A 19,013-nucleotide genomic window follows, 5' to 3' on the forward strand; every position below is an offset into this window, starting at 1 on the left:
TAGGAAATCTAGGCGTAAAAATATCGTGAGCTAAACTACAACTCGACTAGAAGATTTAAATGGAAGAGAAATACATATGAAATCAATGCAACAAATTAAAATATACAAATTATTGGTTAGCAACGAAAAATATAAGGAAAGGAAAATTAATATAGGGATGCGAACGAAGCCCTTCGCTCCCCCTTCCCCCTTCCCTTTCCTCCCCCTTCCCTCACCCCCTCCTCCTCTCCCTCCCTCCCACATAATTAAAACTGACACGGAAGAAAATTCACAGAAGTCTCCAGACACAGCAAAAACAAAGACTCTTAACAAAATTCTTATAAGGAGATTAAATTGGCTGGAGAAATGGGATACACACACACACACACACACACACACACACACACACACACACACACACACACACACACACACACACTTAAGGGAGATGATGATTCCTCTCTCGTGTATTGTAGTTCATAAAAAAAAAATAACAAAAAAATAAATAAACGTACACGAATCACGTTCTTCCTCTTCCTCTTAAATCCTCCTCTTAAACCTTCCTCTTCCTCTTAAAATGATGATGGGGCTCTGTTTTATTCTTCCTCCCTAATTTGTCTCATTTTTATTTTCTCAATGCTTTTTTTGTTTTCCTACTATTTTCATATTTTATTTTTCAAAGTTTTATTTTTCTCGGCTCCTCCTTTCTTCGCTATATTACTGCTCTCGTTATTTATCTTCTTGTACCTTCAATCTGTTTTTAGTTTTCTTTCATAACATTTCCTTCTCGCTTCTTTCCGTCGTTTTTCCTCTCCGTGTCCGCAGAACATACACGTAATTTTCTTCTTTCTATTATTTCTCCTATTTTCTTTTCACCTCAAGTCCATGCATTTGTTTTGCCATCTGATTTCTCCTCAATCTCTCCTTCAAACAGCTATCGGGCAAATCTTTTCTTCAATATTTTACGTGGATCTCTGTCAATCTTTCTTACTTATGTTTTTACACACAACAGTCGGCGAAGGTTTTGCTGTTTGCATTACCCGAGGCACCAAAAACTGGACTGAGGAATGCCACTGACGGAAGCAGCGCGGAGGTCAAGCGGTGTTTTGTCCGTATAAGTTATTGTAGAGGATGATGAGGGGGATCGAGGCCCATAAAGGATGCGTGGAACTATCGACGAGCCAGAGTTGACTTGAGGGTTGGAATGACCGGATCTTCTTAATGGTAACTGCCTGTACTTGGGGACGAGGCGGGGTTCTAATCTTGCGTCTTCTTTCATGTTCCCGTCTCGTTTGGTACTTGTCTCCGTTTTCACTGCGTATATGCTATTTTCAAGTTGCTAAGGCTGACGAGGAATTCAGTTTTTTTTTTTTTGTCTTTCTTCACATGGTATTCTTCCCTAGTCTTTCATCTTTATTTCCTCACTATGTGTTTATAAGCTACAATATTTAAGTTTTCCTCGCTTATTTTAATTTTATTTCTTATCGATAGGCAACGTAGGGAAAGGACACCGGTAGTTAGGAATAATTTAAGATGGTTAGATGCTACAAAGAAAAACTTGGAGGAAAGATATTTGACACAATGAAAAATACGAGTAAAGATTGAAGATTGTGAAGACTCATAAATAGTTCGATTAAGAAGCAGACGAATGACATATTATCAACGCAGCATTTAGTAAGAGAGAAAAAATCTAATATGTATGGTTTCTCAGTGCATTTATTCTCGTTTTTCTCTATCTTCCACATTTTTTTCTCTCGATTTGCATTTAAACAAAAAATAACTGTGCCTTTCTACCTTTCAAACTCCCGCCCCTTAAATTACCCCTACAACCACTTCTATAGATCAAGTCATATCCTTTTCATCCTCGTCCTTCCTTCCCTCCCTTCGTGACAGAGAGCTATACGTCGCGGGCCAAGGACTCGTCGCTCCCACACACCATCTGGCGGGCAGGGACACAGCCATTGGTCGGGACGGGACGGGACGGGACGGGTCGGTGTTTACTCTGCCCTCACACTCGTCCTCTCGCGCGGCGCCGCAATGACAGGAGACGCTCCCGGGAACCCTCTCATTACGACACACTTAAGGCGCGTCCGGACACAAAGCCTGAGCGTGTTATGGGAGACTGTTTGACGGATTCGTTTGATTATTACACGCTTCTGCTGGATGAGAGGGGAGGGGCGAGGAGGCGAGTGATGGAAGGGGGTTAAGGCGGGTCAAGGAAGCGGATAAACGGATAATGAAGGGAAGGGGAGCATGGGAGAGACGGGGACCCATTAGAGACAGTGGGAGGAAAGTCTGGGAAAGGCAATGACGCAATGAAAGAGTTAAGACGAATCAAGAGACTGAAAAAACGGATGATAAAGACGAGTAAACCATGAGGGAAACTGGGAAAAAGGAGGAAAAGAGAGAATTAGGAAAAATAAACATAAACTGATAGAGAATGTAACATAAGGAAAATATTACAGGTACATGGATAAAATAACGGGTGAGCTAAAATAGTTAATATGAGTAACAAACGGAAATATAGAGGCCATGCTAAGTGAAGATTAAACGTCGGGAAAGACAGGCAGGAAGGAAGAAGGGGAGGAAGGCGGTGCGGAATTAAGGGAAGCGATAAGAGGAGGGAGTGAAAATATACACCCGATAATTGATGGACAACGCAGGGTAATGACAGGATACGAAGCCCCGAGACCCAAGCCAGCGACACCCCACCACTGTCCTTGCCGCCGCTGGTCCTTGCCGCCGCTGCCTCGCCTGCTCCTGGGCAACTCAACGAAGGGACTTAACTCTACCTGTCTGACTTTATAAGAGGCGAGGATTGTACATGACGAGGGTGAAGAAAAGGGGACACTAGGAAGATAAGTGACTATGACGTGGATGTAAAGTGGATGAGAGAGAGAGAGAGAGAGAGAGAGAGAGAGAGAGAGAGAGAGAGAGAGAGTCCTGTATAGTGCCTGGGGGGGGAGGGGAGTGCCAGTGTATGTGATCCTTGCCACTCCTTTGCGCGGCACTGGACAGACAAAATGGCGGACGTGAGGTGGGTGAGTGCACTTCCCTCCTCCTCCTCCTCCTCCTCCTCTTGTCCGCGGAAAGGAGTGTGGTGTGGAGGGGAAACGGTGATGGGGTGGGGGAAAGGGGGGAGAAGGGATAAGGGTGCCACTAAATCAATTATAACAAGTCCCGAACAGTCACCCTTCCACCACCACCACCACCACCACCATTACAGAGGCGGTGCAGGGTGATGGCGTACAGCGGCGTGCATCACCTCTCGCACCCTTGATAATGGCTGCTCGGCTCGGTTTGGCAAGATGCAGGATCGCAAGCCCGGCCATTATGGAGACATCTTCATGTGCGTGGGCCGCGTGTGTGTGTCTGTGTGTATGTCCCTGTGTGCGCGCGTGTGTGTGTGTGTGTCCTACCACTTACCTACACACCACTCCGCGTACTGCCACCGAGATGGGAGGAAGAACGTGGGACATACTAATGGCCGTGAGAGGAATGAGGAGTATCGTGTGCGTGGCAGCTTGGCTCTCCTCTCTCTCTCAGTCTCTCCCCCTCCCTCCCTCCTGCATGTGGCACCCTTGCAACGCCGCCGCTCCCGCTCCCCGGTTCATGGAGGCTCGCGGAGTAAAGCATTGTTATGGCTTTGGCGTCGACGGCGGTGTATTTCTTGTTATTTCTGGACGAGTGATCAAGTATGTTTCCGACTGGCTATGGTGGAGGACGGGGCTATGTATACGCGGGCTGGCCATCGTGCTAAGGCCGTGAAGGGAGGTTAGGTGTTGTTATACAGGGAGGTGGTGTATTTAATGTTTCTGGAGGAGGGAGAGCGTGTTGGTTTTCAGTGGCTATGGGCGAGAAGATGGCGTAGGAAGTTGCTATGGCTACAGCTTCCACGTGGTGTATTTCGTGTCATTTTGGATGCACTGACTACGAGTATGTCTTTGGTTGGGGATGGAGAGAAGACTGAATAAAATATCGTCATGGCCCCAACATCCACGGTAGTTCATTTCTTATTTCTAAAGGGGGAGAACGTGAATATCTCAAACTGGTACGGAGGAGAAGAAGCTGCGTGTATCATGTGGAGGTCGGGGGTTGAAAGCGCCTTCCTATCTCCTACTTCTCTCTTTTTCCTCCTTTTCCCTGTTTCCCTCATGGTTTACTCGTCTCCATCATCCGTCTTTTTTACTCTTGATGCGTCTTAACTCTCTTTTATTGCGTCATTGCCTTCCTTGAGGTGTATATCTATTGGTACTTGTGGAGGAGTAAGAACGAAAATGTCTCTAGATTACATGCATGGTGGATGAGGGCGGAGCTATATTTTCTGGTTGGTATTTTCAGACGCTTCAGCCTCCCACATCAACTATTTTTTAAAGCCTATAAAGGGAGATCAATCATATTCTAATGAGTATTTTATTACGGTCATTGTACAGACGAATGGCCACCTTACCACAAGGGTCAGAAAACTACAAATGGACATGCCCAAAACTCCTAGAAAGTCTTGTCGAATATGTGTGCCTGGGTGCTGAAATGTTTAAAAATATGATTCTTTATATGGTGTGCAGGCCGGGACGGAAGTAATTATTGCATTTGTGTTTCATGGTAATTGTAGACGAGAAAATAAGTCTCCAGCAAACGTGTCTCCAATAAGAGTATGGCCCATAGTCTCAAATATTATAGGAACTTACACACACACATTCGACAAGACTCTCGTATAGTGTGTGTGGGTATTTGCATGGGTAGTTATATAAGCCTAGTGATAGTGTGACGAGGCTTCTGCACCATGAACGTGAATACACTCATGAGAACCCGACTAGTTTCCTTTGTGGCCTTTGGGAATATCTGCTGAGAGCCGAAGAGCGTCTGAGTAAAATGGGCCGGTCTCCGATGGGCTACGGTGGAGGACCGGGCTAACTGCTGTCGAGTGGAGGCCGCCAAGGAGGGTGTTTGGCCGACGTCTTCTTCCCTCGTGTCGCCTTCGCGCTGCTGGATATTCAGTCTTTGTGGGGTGCAAGTCACGCGTCGCGGGAGGCGTAGCTGGGGGCTTTTATGACTGATCGTGGACGGGGTACACAGGCTGGCGCGCCTTCCCCCCGACACCCTTCAATATTTACAAGTCGGCCAGGGGAAAAATATTAACTCCCAGCGGAGAATGTTTGAGAGAATAGAACTTTGCTGGTGTTTGAAGTTTGCGTTACTTTACTTTTATCTCCAAGGACAAAATTTTTAACCTGCAGAAGAGAACGAAGGACACCGACGCAAAGACACTCAAATTTACAGGTATGGGTGGGGGAAAAACCGGCGGCAGAAAACACGGGAAAAATAACTCTGCAGGCGCCTAAAGCTTTGTTACTGCAACGAATATGCGGATGGAAATAAAATACTAGTCTGCAACATAAAACACTTGAAAAACTAGTGTTTAGGTGGAGCATATGCGCTTAGATATTATACGCGTAGGAAGCGGCTAGACATCTTATAATTTGCTGTATGAACTCCTAGGCAACAGCGACAGGGAAGCAGCAGTACAAACGAGAAATCAGAAGGAAAAATAAGACCTTAGCGAGTCCCCACGAGTGTACGTTACTTTAATGTGCGCGCTGGATGTGTCTGGAGGCGCCGTAATTTGCTGTATGAATTCCTAGGCAACAACACATACAAGAAACCATAGGGGGAATTAAAGAGCTTTGCGGGTTCCCACGATCGTAAGTTACTTTAATGCACGCGCTGTAAGAGTCCGGACGTGCTGTAATTTGCTGTATTAATTCCTAGGCAACAGCGGCGGCACGGTGACGGCGGCAGGCACAGGCACGGCCGGCCGGACTGCATCCCCTCACCGCTGACGCCGCGTAAAGCTGCTGTCTCCACCCGCCCCGCCGCCGCCGCTCTTTTGAGGAAGGCCGCCGCCACGCACCCTAGACACCTCCTCCCTCAGGGCTCCTCGAGGGATGTGGACGCGGCGAAGGAGACGTGACGATGCCCTGCTCTGACTTCTAAACACACCTCACTCAAGCCTCAGAAGGGACTCGTCATCATGGATATTTGCTGATTTAATATTATATAGGACGAAATTTAAGTCATTCCCCTAAACACGTGCTCCTTTCCATACCTACTTACTTCAAGAGGAGAAGCGAAATTGATGGGTACTTTTGGATATTTATGTATCTTTTGATTTACAAGTGTACGATTTGACGATAGTCTATATCCTTTCAGGTACATCCCTTTATCATTTCCCTCAATACCGTTATTTAAATGTACGCTAATAAGTGCGTATATTCTAACATAGGCGGCCAAGATATCAGTTTCGTTGAGCAGAGCACCAGTAATACGAAACTCTGGTTACGTTATGACAGTGCTACACAACACGACTTTAACTTGCCACACGATAACCAGCCGCAGCCGCGCGTGACCTACAGTCCTGAGAAACTAGAAGAGAATACAGCACCGATGCCAGATTATCGTACTCGAAGCATAGTATTTACCGGGTTTCTGACGCCTAAATATTGCCAAGAGACATAAGGAACAAACTATTTTAACGATAACTATAAATGAATCTAGTTATTGGGGCCCAGGAGACAGTTTTGGGGTCGGAAGTCGGGAAATATAAGCGACTGAGTACGACAATCTGGCAACGTTGATACAGAGAAAACACTCCATTTTCCTTCCCTACGCGGACTATCTATCCTATGCACACCTTCCTTAGTCCGGCCTCGTCCTGCTCTCTCCTATTTCACACATCAATCAATGGAAACCGACCATTTTGATGCGCCTTTTAATCCTACAGCTGAAAGCGGGATACCGACGAAGGTGAGTATGAATGCGGGCAATACCGACAAGGCTGCCATTAGAAGACTCTGGCCTAAAAGACGAGAGGCAACCTTCAATTGGCGGGTAATTCGAAGCAGTCACCCACCCTTCACCCACCCTGCCCGGTCGTGTGAGGCTAAAACCGCTCCCTTCTCAGCCGTGAAGTTTCGGTGGGAGAGGTTTCCATCATCGAGTGAGTGTGAGAACATGAGGGAATTGTAAGGTAAAACAACCATAATGGAGCTTAATTTTGAACAATTGCTTGCTAGATCGGCAGCGCTACACAATGACGCGAAACAACGCACCGCCCTTTATACATTTAGGCCGCGCCGCACACCACTCTTCCGCCGCGCCGCAGTCAGCAATACACCACATTACACCCCTTCGGCTCAATGCACTGCCGACGTGCACCCACCCACCGCACCCGCTCACCGACCCACACGTGGATTATCCCTCATTATCATCACCCAGCCCCGCCACCCCCCTCGCCCCGCCGCCGCCGTCCCCAGCACCGCTCTAGGCTATCCCGCCGCCGCCGCCTGCTCCTCTTTGGCCAGCCGCGCACTGCAGGACACCAGACACCGCTCCGCCTCAGGGCCACGGCACACTGTCACAAGAACCGAGAACCTGAATTTAAACACTAACCTAACCCAACCAAGAACACTTCCTACGCAAATCTGAACTTGTGTGCATGGGGCAAAGCACACAAACAGGACACCAGACACTTCCACCTCAGGCCCACGACACAAACCGTCACATGAACCGAGGAATTGAATCTAAACACTAACCTAACCTAACCAAGGACACCTCCTACCCAAAATATAAACTTGTGTGGGGGGAACGGACTAAAGGTTGTTTCTGGCCCACTGCAGAGGACAAAAGACCAGACAAGGACTCGCCGTCACACGAATCAAGAAACTGAATCTAGACAAAAGTAACCTCAGTCAGCCAGGCACACTTCCTGCCCATATATAAACCTTCAAATAGGAGACAGGCCACGATCTGTCACTGTCTGAATTTGAGGAAAAAGCTGGGTAATAATTTAATGTATTCCAGAGCTACACGTGTAGAGTCTCGAGCGATGACTGCTGCGTAATCGAGAATGCAGACACTTAGGCGGTAATTGACGCAAAATGGGAGTCTAAGTGTGAGCAGTTGAGTCAGAGCAGCGAGGCAAGCCGGACTATCAGACTATTTACGCGAAGGTTAGGTTTATTTATTTATCCGTCGCGCTAAAAACAACAACAAGGCGATGGGAACAGACGGACGTGCCGGCAGATCCTCCGCTTGGCTGGCCAGGGGAAAAACTATCCTTCGTCTGCGTTACCGCCCGGCCCGCCACCAGTCCTCGAACCTGACTGGGATAATATGAGCGGTTTACGGTGAGCCTTGATATATATTTAATACGGCAATCTCGAAAGATAAACCCGCGGCCCGTCAGCGCTGAGCAAAACACGTGAAGATTACAACCCCGTCCACCTACACCTGTAATTCACCTGCAAAGTCAATTAGTTGAAAAAAAACGAAAGGCAAGTGAGAAAGCGAGTTTTTGAAGAGGATTGAGAATAATAAAGGCAACTAAGAGAGTATAGATAAATTTATGATTGTGATGGCTAAATAATGGATGACTGAAAAGGAAAAAATAGCTAAAGAAGATATATATAAAATTCCTGGAGTATGCTGCCTCTATAAAGTAAAGCAGAAGATACCCAAAGACGTAATTTTGTATGTAGGATGAAATACATCAGAGGGAACTATATTTTACTGCTAAAAGAGAGTATGGAGAGGACAAATGAATCAAGCACTGAAGAAAAATTATTAATCAATGCAAGAGAAACAAACATGAAAAACAGCTTTAAAATTTACAAAAAAAGAAAAGCGCCTACATCTAATTAAAAGGCCAAGTGAAGGAAGGCTAGGAAAATAAGGGAAACAGGAAGAGATAAAGAAGTCGAGGTTGAAAGGATAACAGAAGATTTAGGAACAGGAAAAGAAATAGAGTTTGAGGTTTAAGAGAGGGACACAAGACGGTACGTGGAGGTTCAGGGACGGAGGAAAGAAGAAAGGAAAGAAGGATATGATGGATGACAAAACCAGACATGAAAATTACATGAGGTAAAATTTGCGACAACAACATTAATACCAGCGAGAGCCGTCCATGGTACCTGAATACACCTGTAATTACCTGCAGTAGCACTTTACCTGATGATGATAGTTGAGGATAAGAGGAAATTATCGTCGACACCTGAGAATGTTAAGGAGAGAGAGAGAGAGAGAGAGAGAGAGAGAGAGAGAGAGAGAGAGAGAGAGAGAGAGATGAAAAAAATGTCTGATCAAGCACAAGGATTAAAGAAGCCCTAAATAATAAATAAAATAAAGAGATAAAGGGAAAAAATATCCAGCCGGAGGAAGACTTTGAGGGAGCAATGTCTCAAGCTAATACTAAGTGGCACATTACGTTTCTATAGAAGACCGGAAGTTGCCAAGGTCTATAGAATCAAGACAACAAACACTAGGAAAAAAACGAACATCAATTGCAGCAGAAACCTTGTGCGCTGAATACTGAACCGAAGGCCTTTAATCTCTTAGGGGGATAAAAAAATATATACCACGACTCTGCTATAAAATTAACGAGGATGATTATTTACCTAAGGAAGAAAAGAAGGAATATTAAAAAGCTAGTTAAAGCTTCCAAACGAGAGGACTGAATAAACAATTGGATGCCTGGTAGGAAATGAAAAAAATATATATGCCTCAGAATAGATCATTACTTGTAAAAAAAATAACGGAGGAAAACAAAGGAGACACTGAAACATTGTATCTGAAACGACAAAAGAGAGGATTGAATGCTACACGTTGAATGCCTGGAAGGGAATGAAAAAAAAACATAAAAAAACACTAAAGAACAAATCATAACTACTTGCCGGGATGAAAACTATGATAATCGAGGATGAAAGAGGTGGAGACAAACACTGAAGCTAAAATAAATGCCCAGATCTTATTAATCAGATGGATGGAAGGGAATGAGAAACTGCGCAAACATATGAACCTTGACTACTTGCAGGTATGAGAATGATGATGGCACAGGTAAACATAGAAGGAACGTTTAATCATTGAATCTAAAACGTTCAAAACAGGGGTCGAGTCTCTGTTTTGGAAGGGAATGAAAAACTGCGCAAACATATGAACCTTCACTACTTGCAGGTATGAGAATGATGATAGCACAGGTAAACATAGAAGGAACGTTTAATCACTGAATCAAAAACGTTCAAAACAGGGGTTGAGTCTCTGTTTTAGAAGGGAATGAGAGAAGATAAGCCGGCACGACTACGAATCATTGCTACTTGAAGGTATGAAAATGAGGATAACTGAGATAAAAGAGGAGTATTTAATCATAGCAGCGAAAGCGTCCGAGAAGAGGTTTGAATCACTTAAACAGAACGTCTGGAAGGGATTGATTTAATGCTATACAATTACGTGAAGCTTCCTCGATTCTAATGACAAGAGATTAGAGTCCGCCTCGCCCGGCCTTGCCCCGCGCGGCTGACAGAAGACTGGAAACGCTATGTGATGACCCAGAGGCGGTTTGTGTGGTAAATAGTGTTTTTTCCATCGCCATAATTGTAGACTCATGTGCTTGTTATGGATCAGAGAAACACGACAACATTAACACAAGAACAAACTCTAATTCCACGTCCCTTATTAAGCTCCCATCTCTCTTTGTCTGTCTATCTCTGTGGCTGTCTGTCTGTGGCTGTGGCTGTCTCTGTGGCTGTCTCTGTGGCTACCTTTTCTTTCTTTCCTTTAATGTCTACTTACTGCCGTTACCTTGCTTTCTCTCCCTTAAGTTAATTCCTCTATATGATTATCTTCCTTTTCCCCTTTCGGCCTTGCATTTATTTCGTTTCTTTTTTTTATATTAATCTTCTACCCTTCACAATTTTCTACAACCACATAACTTTCTAGACTTATACCTTTCATTCATTTCTGTGCCTACCTTCCCTTTTTCCCTTTTAACCCGGCATTCCTTTCCTTCCAATAAACATGTCCTACTTCCCTTCTTACGATCCCTTCTTTTACTCTTCGCTCATTTCCTCGACTGCCTTTCCTTCTTCCCTTAACCATTCAGCCCTTTCTTATTCCCTACGTGTCGTGGCTACGGTCGGAGGAGACACGCCTGATCGCTCCCAGACGGCATTTGAGAAGCCATGCGTAGAGGCAAGAAGAAATTTCCTCTTATAACTTGTACCTCTATATCCTCCGACGTGATGGGATGAACTGATAGACGAGAGAGAGAGAGAGAGAGAGAGAGAGAGAGATTGTGCCATTATTTATTGTGAAATGATTTCCTTTATTCCCTAAACAATCTCTCTCTCTCTCTCTGTATGAATCTCAGTCCCACCAGACCGATCCATCTTCCTGTCTAACATCATTTGAGGGACATACCGAGACGTTCTTACATCAAATTTGACGTTTTCAATTGGAGTCACCCATTACACAGTGTGGTGGGGGACGGGGGTGGGGGTGGGGTTGGGGGGGCTAAGTAGGGTGAGGGAAAGGGAGATGGGAGGGATAGTTCGGAGATGAGAGGTACAGAAGGGAGAGGAGGAGGAGGAGGAGGAGGTATGCAAGTAAGAAGGGGCGTGTATCTAATGCGAGTTATTGTTCTTTAAGCGATATTTTCTTATTAAAGGTGCGAGTGTTGGCTACTTGCACGGTAGTCAGTCATACTTCACAGATGGCTAAGTGTGTGTGTGTGTGTGTGTGTGTGTGTGTGTGTTGGGGTTAGGGGGTGCGTGTTCGTGCGTGCGTGCAGGCATCATCAGTATGGCCAGCGTCGTCCACAACAGGCAAACAAACTATGCGTCCTCTACAACACAGTGTTTACGTCACAAAATCCAAGGAGCAACAACAACGGGTCTCGCCCACACCTTTAAGGGCTGTGGAGGACGTGGCTCTGCGGCCCCTTCCCTTCCTTTTGCCAAATAGCCCCTTCCCTTCCATCCCTTCCCTTAACATGGTAGCCTCTTCCCTTCCCTTTACATGCAGCCCCTTCCTTTACTTTTCCTTCCCTTTACATGCAGTCCCTTCCTTTCCTTCCCTTTACATCCAGTCCCTTCCTTTCCTTCCCTTTACATGGCAGCCCCTTCCTTTACTTTTCCTTCCCTTTACATGCAGTCCCTTCTCTTCCTTTTCCTTCCCTTTACATGCAGTCCCTTCCTTTCCTTCCCTTTACATGGTAGCCCCTTCCTTTATTTTTCCTTCCCTTTACATGGCAGCCCCTTCTCTTCCATTTGCTTCCCTTTTGCACGGAAGCCCTTTTTCTTCCCATCTCTTCCCTTCACACAGCAGCCCCTTCACGTCACTTCCCTTTGCACGGCAGCCCTATCCTTTCCTTTTCCTCCCCTTCTACGGCAGCCCCTGTTTTCCCCTTCCCTAAACCTCCTTGACCCTTGTAGGATTAAGCACTGCAGCTCCTTCCATTCTCTTCGATATGAACTTGCTAAACTACTGTTATCAAAACTATAACCATCACTGCTACCATATATCATCTGTTGTAACAAATGATTGCTCAATTACGTCTTCATCCAAACAGCCTCTCTCTGAAACCGCGTCCCCAGTGCCGTTTGTTGAGGGTAGTAAATCTCTCAATCCAGTGTTCTTCAGGCTTATCTTGGTAACCAGCATTTACTTTACGACTCCTCGTCACGAGCACTTTGGAAACCTCATGACAGTTTTAAGATCTGTTTGCGTGATGTCTTTGGGTTCCTGGTTATTTATTCCGAAGTGACGACCCAAGTAATAGGCTCCCGCGACCAACGCTTTGAAGAACCCTGCTTTAAGACCCCACCGCCGCAAAGGGCACTGCATGGTTGATAAATAAGCGTAAATTTTGTTGCCACTTGAATTCCATCACTCGTCAGTTGATGCCCAGGAAACGTGCATTGGAAAGTTAATCATTTTAAAAGTTAAGTATTTTGCTGCACCTGTGGCTATAGACGATGATAAACAGGTGTTCCTTAGGCGGGTTCTACTGCCCGTATATCTACTTCCCTCATTATCTATGTTTACATGTGATCATAATCGAGATAAGGCGAATAAAAGTCTAATAAACGTAATAACATGCATCAAACCAGGTGCTGTTGGTCTACAAGAATTTTTCTAATAATTATAATCATGCATGAAATTTTACAAGCCTATAATCGCGTTGTCGAGGGTGAAGGAAGCCATAAACCCACTTCTCTTTACACGACCATCCTCATCAACATCAGAAAAAAATATGGTTCACTGACTGGTGAGACTACCAAGGATGTGTATTTGTTGCAAGAATGGCGATGATTATGTTTATTACGAGGGCGCGGAACTTTAGCGACCTACTCCCATTCATTATCATTATTATTGTTTTACACACACACACACACACACACACACACAGTAAATACCCAATGTAAGATACACACACACACACACACACACACACACACACACACACACACACACACACACACACAGTAAATATCCAATATAAGATTAAAACATCAAAACACTTACAGAATGATCAAGTAGCACGAGCAAGCAAAGCAAACACCAACATTACCTCTCATCAAAGCTTTATCCTAATAACCTAACTTTCCCACTTTTTACCGGCATTCAACTCTCATTCATTCTCCATTCATACTTACGGATCTGTATACTAACCACCATTGTCTTCGTGCTAACATCCAATAATATCTTTTAACAAGCTAACTAAGAACACCCCCAGCAGCCGTTTGACACTACCTGCACCTCCCCATGAAGGTGATCCACAGCAAACAGCACAAACATTGTCGCCTGTCCTGCCCCGTCACACACAAGGTTCAGAGCCTCGTGAACCAAAGCACGAAATAGTGTAAAGAAGCTGACGGGTTCGGGGTAACAAGAGTTCGGTGCTTGAGTGGGTTAACAATCGGCGTGGTGAATGTGTGATCGGGGATTATAATTTCACAGAGCGTTTACCTTGCTGATTCGCTATTTGTTATTTGGGTGTGAAGTTAACGATGCCCTTACCTTGGTCAACAGTTAAAGAAGAAAAATGTAAATGTCTCCATAACGATGAGAGCAGCATTAGTGTTGTCATAACGGCATTAGTAACGAACGATACGAGTCAATGTGAAATAGTTTACACATCAGTTAATCTGTAAATTACGATAAAATATATAATGCTTCTAATACGTTATTTTAACTGGTGAAAAACTTGGTAGTCATATCATTATAGTAATAACCTCACATACATTTTAGCTACCAAAGATAGATACCGTCACTACAGTCCTCCTTCATTCTGCCACTCACATCGAGACCGCCTTTCCTGAATAGTTACCAAGAACCAAACAAACCCTCCATGCTAACAGTACAATCAGCTCTCCTTTACCCTGGTACTCTTATCAGGACCTTCAGCACTTACCTTCGGTTACCCCGGAACCAAGCAACCCCTCACACTCCTCCACTCAACTGCTAGATTTCAGACGGAATCTGAATTTGAGTCTAGTGCTTCGTTCGGTTCAGGAGTCCGTGAATCGCAAGGTTCATAACTAAGCAGGTAGAGCGAGTACTTTTGTTGGTGGTTGTATACTTCATTACAAACTAACTTGCCTATTTTCCTACATTTTCTACGTGCCAACATCTACCTTTATCAAGTAATATTTGTCACCAAGCTAACACCAATCAGACTTACCACCTTTGAACACTACCTGTACCTTCCTACTTACCTGCCTGTCTTTTTATATTCTCAGTATCTGTATGTCGAAAAAAAAAAAAACTTCTACTGTAACTATCTTCTCCCTTTCTACGACAATTTTTTTTTCAAGAATGAAGTACCTATCGAGACGCCACTGAAACTAATAGATCATTATTTTAAGAAAACTAATTTTATAGGAGCAGAGTGTTTAGGACATTTTTTATATCATTACATTATTCCATGTTTTTCTGAGCATGGAAAACAAATAACATCAACTAATTACTCCTTAAGCACAGACTTACATCAAACACACCTGCCTACCGCTCAGGTGCTCATGATCCAGTGCTACATTAGGTCTGTCCGTCACCGCCCCTGCTCTATTTTCTGCACTTCTGCCTCCGTCCATTACGGCGATATGTTATCAAGTCATTATTCTCATTACACGCTTAAGACCCATCACTGCAGGCACAAATTATTTACGGATATAGAGCGGCGGTTAGAAGAGGGGGAAGTGTGCGGTGAGTGGAGTAAGATGGGATGGGGCGCGCTGGGAAGGACTGCTGGGGGAGCTGTGAACATTGGCGGTGGTTGTGAAGGTGATGGGGTGCTGGGTGACGAGGGGATGTGTGTGTGTGTGTGTGTAAATGACAATAATAACGTTAATGTACAACTACTGTTTCTAATATTGCTAGCTATACGACGACAATAGCAATTACAGCAACACTACAATTAGCAATTCTTCACGACGTTTTCAAGGGTAATCGGGAATTATATTAACTTAAAAATAATGCTAACTCTTCATTCTCAGTCATGGCATTAACCTTCTTTCCTTTAATCGGTACTAAAGGAACTATAACTCATCCTTAAAATGAAACTTGCTATTTTTTCATCATTCATTTACTCACTAATTTTCCTTCCCTGTTCTCCTCGGTAAACACTCCTCCCTCTTCTCGTTCCCCTCTTCTTCCCCTCACTCAACGACTCTTGCCCCTCCTCTTTCCCCAGCTCCCCACCGCCTTGTCCCCTCACGCTTCTTTATATGTATTACTCCTGCACCTCCTCCCCCTCTCCCCACATCACAGGCAAACTAGTAATCAAGTTTCCCTGGCACTTGCAAGGTGTGTTTTACTTAATTGTAGTGTTGATAATGCCCCTCATTGCTCGCTACTAAAGCAGGGAATATCTCTTATCACGAGCTCTTATGTTTGGGCTGGAAACTTTACACCAATTGCCTGGCGACGTGCAGGCTGCCTTCCACCTGTAATCATATATATTTTTGGATTTTTTTCTTTGTGTGTTCTTGCAGGTTACTGTCCTGGTCCACACGACATGATCGCCTCCATAAATGGCTTGTGTTTTTGCAAAGATCATTCGGGAATACCTGAGTGAGTCAATATTTTCCACGTTGAGCCTTCTTGACGGTGCTTCATATTCAGGTTATATTCGTTTAAAGTAGGTTTAGATTATAAACTTTGGAAGAACGGGATGAAAAGAAATCCAATATATTCCAGTTTTATTTAAATTGACACGAACTCAACTCCTTGACTTGTTCAAATATGATGTATATACGCTTTTGTGTTCAGTGTTAAATTCACTTTACGCGAACCCCTCGGGAACGTAATACTGGCGAAATTGAGATACCTGTGGCCCTTCCCGCCCCGCCCCACGCCAGTCAACACCGCCAGGAAGCCCTCAGGAAGGAGAGGACACCAGGGACACCCCCGCCGGCCCTCCAACAAGCGTGGTTCATAATCTTTGCTTATTCATGCCTTTCTCGGGGAGCGCGTCTTGCCCCGCCGGGTATCAGGTGTCGAGCAGCGGCGACTGTCATGTTCGTTCCGGTTGCAACAGGAAACTCTGGTCAACGTAGGGAAAAAAGTTAATGATAATGTAAGCGGTTCAACACTTGAGCTCAGCGGGAGACGGTGCAATTTGTTCCCTTAATTTAGAGGTCTTGATGGGGTGATGACGCTGACAGGTGTTTACTGAAGGCCGATACCTGGTTTTCAAACCTCGTAAAATAGGATGAAGTGAATGATAACACCTTGGGAACAACTTAGGAGCCGCGGGCAACACTCGAGTGCAATCCGCTTATCGCTACATCATAAACGCAGACTATAAACACATAAGAGCGTGTAACGACGATTTGTTCTCTAGTCGCCGCCTCCTCTTTCCCGCCCCTCACCGGCGCCCTCACCACCGTAGCAGCGAGGATCACCGTGATGCATTGCCGCTCCCCCGTCAACGTAAGCTACCGACTACCGGCTTCACTTTGCCTGACAAATCTGTATGTTCCTTTAGTACTCCCTGCGTCCTTAGGTCTGATTCAGTTAGCCGCGGCTCCTCCCCATGCAGCCGCCGCCTACAAGCCTCGGCCCAACACCGCTCCTCCGTCACCGTCAGCTACCGGCTACCGGCTTCCTTATCCCTGACAAATCTGTGGGTTACTTTAGCACTACTTGCGTCCTTAGTTCTCATTTAGTTAGCCGTGGCCCCTTCCCTTCCCCCTGCCAGCATCACCTGCACACCGCCGCCCCCTGCCAGGCTGTACTTGGGCAGGACGTGGGAGGCGGCGGCCGGTGCGGTGCACGCCGAAACTAATCACTAGCGGAGGCGATAATTACAAATCGCTTACACTGTGCGTCGCGTGACGGGCCGTCGGGCCGGTCGATTGTCTTGAAGTTTATCGCCACCTGAGCCGTGTGCCATCACTCAGCGGCTCGTCTTCCTGTTTATCGCTTCCCTCTAGCGGGTCTCTCTCGCATCCTGATTTAGTGCACGGCTCACTCAGTCCCCCTGTCCGCCGGTACAGCCTTCTTCACTTTGCACGTCATTCTCCTCGTGTTGAGTCTTTACTTCAAGGTGCACCTGTACGTTCCCTCCCTCGAGTATGAACAAATTTTCTACCCAAGACATTTACCACTTGCCTTTGTGTGGGCTAACTGCCATACAAATTTCATATAAATATAAATTTCACATAAATATTTTTGTTCTAAAATACAAAGATGATACTTAAAACGATCTTAAAATTTTAAAGAACCTCTCTCTCTCTCTCTCTCTCTCTCTCTCTCTCTCTCTCTCTCTCTCTCTCTCTCTCTCTCTCTCTCTCTCTCAACCTACCATGAGTGAGCAAAGCCTGACGTGACAGAGGGCTGCCTCTGGAAGTTGTAGGCCGCAGCAGCAGCGGCGTGGGCGTGGGCGTGGGAGTAGGCGTCGGGCTGGATGGGCGGGAAGGCCGCGGCGCTCATGCCGTACCCCAACATGGCGGTGTCTAGTCCGTGCAGCGACATCAACTGCTCCCGCGAGCCGTACCAGTCGGCCATCTTGACACAAACTTAAACGACAACACTTTCTTAGCCACACGCTCACCACTCGCACCTCCGGAGGGACCGATTGCTTATTATTGGCGCTTTAGTAGTTGTTGCACTGACACTGTTGCCGCCTGCTGCACGGCGCGGTGGGGTGGTGCGTTTCCCGTCTTTTAGCTAATACCGCGGACACTGCCTCAGCTGGCCGCCGGTCTGCCACGTAACCTTACTTATGGCAGGGCACGGCGGGAGGACAAGCCGCGGTGGCGGGAATCGGAAAGGAAATATTCGGCTGCACAAGACCAAAGGTGAAGTTTTTGTAGTGACGGGCACCGTCGTGTCGGCTTTTGTGTTAATCACTAGAGCGAATGACCTTCTTCCGGTGTGTTTCACTGCTGCTGATCCACAGAATCAATGCCTTGCTGCCTCGGCTTGCAACGTGTACACAGATGTGACACAAAGTAGGGCACAACAAGGCGACGCGACACACATACACCTGAGAGGCCTCGTGGAGCAGTACTGGCGTGCGGCAGATGAGTGTCAGGCGGGTGCATGTGAAATGAGCGGGACTTCGACACTTTTATGACCGAATCATTTCCTCAGACTCGGCTAATGTGGTTGTTCTGGCTGCGATGGGTTTATGGTCGAGCTCTTTGTGTGTCACCCGACGGTTGGGCGGCTGCACCGCCCTTCATCTGTGCTGGCAAGGCCAAAGGTGCCGCGGAGCGATCGGAGCCGGGCTGCTCGGTGCGAGCCGCGGCACAGCGGAGCTTTAGATTCTGTAGGGTTGTTAGCGGGACTGATGCCAAACGACGCGTGTCAGTATACTGCCGCCAAGAGTCAAGGGCCACGAGTGTAGCTATCAGAGGTCACAGACACACTGCAAGAAATGCACGGCGATCGGAGGATACGTCCAACCGGCGGCACTGATCACTGAGAGTCACGAGGCATTCACACTCACTGGGGGCCGCAAGGCCACGGCACAAGGTCGCCTCAGTTCACCACGGTCAAGACGAGACTGAACGTGACCATGAGTGTCCCGGCGGCACGTGTTGGGCACGGAGGCGTATGTGGGCGTGCCCGGGTGAGGCGCCGTGCGTGGCGGACGTGGTGGGCGCGTGGCCGGCGTGCGTGATGCTCGTCACTGTCACAGGGTGTCGCCGCCAGTATTCCGTGCGGGTGTGGGACGTGACCTGCGGACGGGCGAG

At 46.3% G+C, this 19,013-nt stretch overlaps 1 protein-coding gene across 3 annotated transcripts in view; it reads right to left on the reverse strand.

The window, feature by feature from the left end:
- LOC126983892 (protein trachealess-like) overlaps positions 1-19,013 on the reverse strand; it is a 124,331-nt gene that overhangs the window by 104,614 nt on the left and 704 nt on the right. For 2 of the 3 annotated variants that reach the window (XM_050837065.1, XM_050837064.1), the window contains exon 1: positions 17,618-19,013. This exon is cut by the window's right edge. In XM_050837065.1, coding sequence (XP_050693022.1) covers positions 17,618-17,820 — 203 coding nt within the window. In that variant the 5' untranslated portion in view covers positions 17,821-19,013. Of the gene's footprint in view, positions 1-14,224; positions 14,250-17,617 lie in introns of those variants that run through there. The other variant, XM_050837066.1, reaches the window with a different exon arrangement.

The sequence above is a fragment of the Eriocheir sinensis genome, chromosome 55 (assembly GCF_024679095.1).
Source record: "Eriocheir sinensis breed Jianghai 21 chromosome 55, ASM2467909v1, whole genome shotgun sequence".
Taxonomy (NCBI): domain Eukaryota; kingdom Metazoa; phylum Arthropoda; class Malacostraca; order Decapoda; family Varunidae; genus Eriocheir; species Eriocheir sinensis.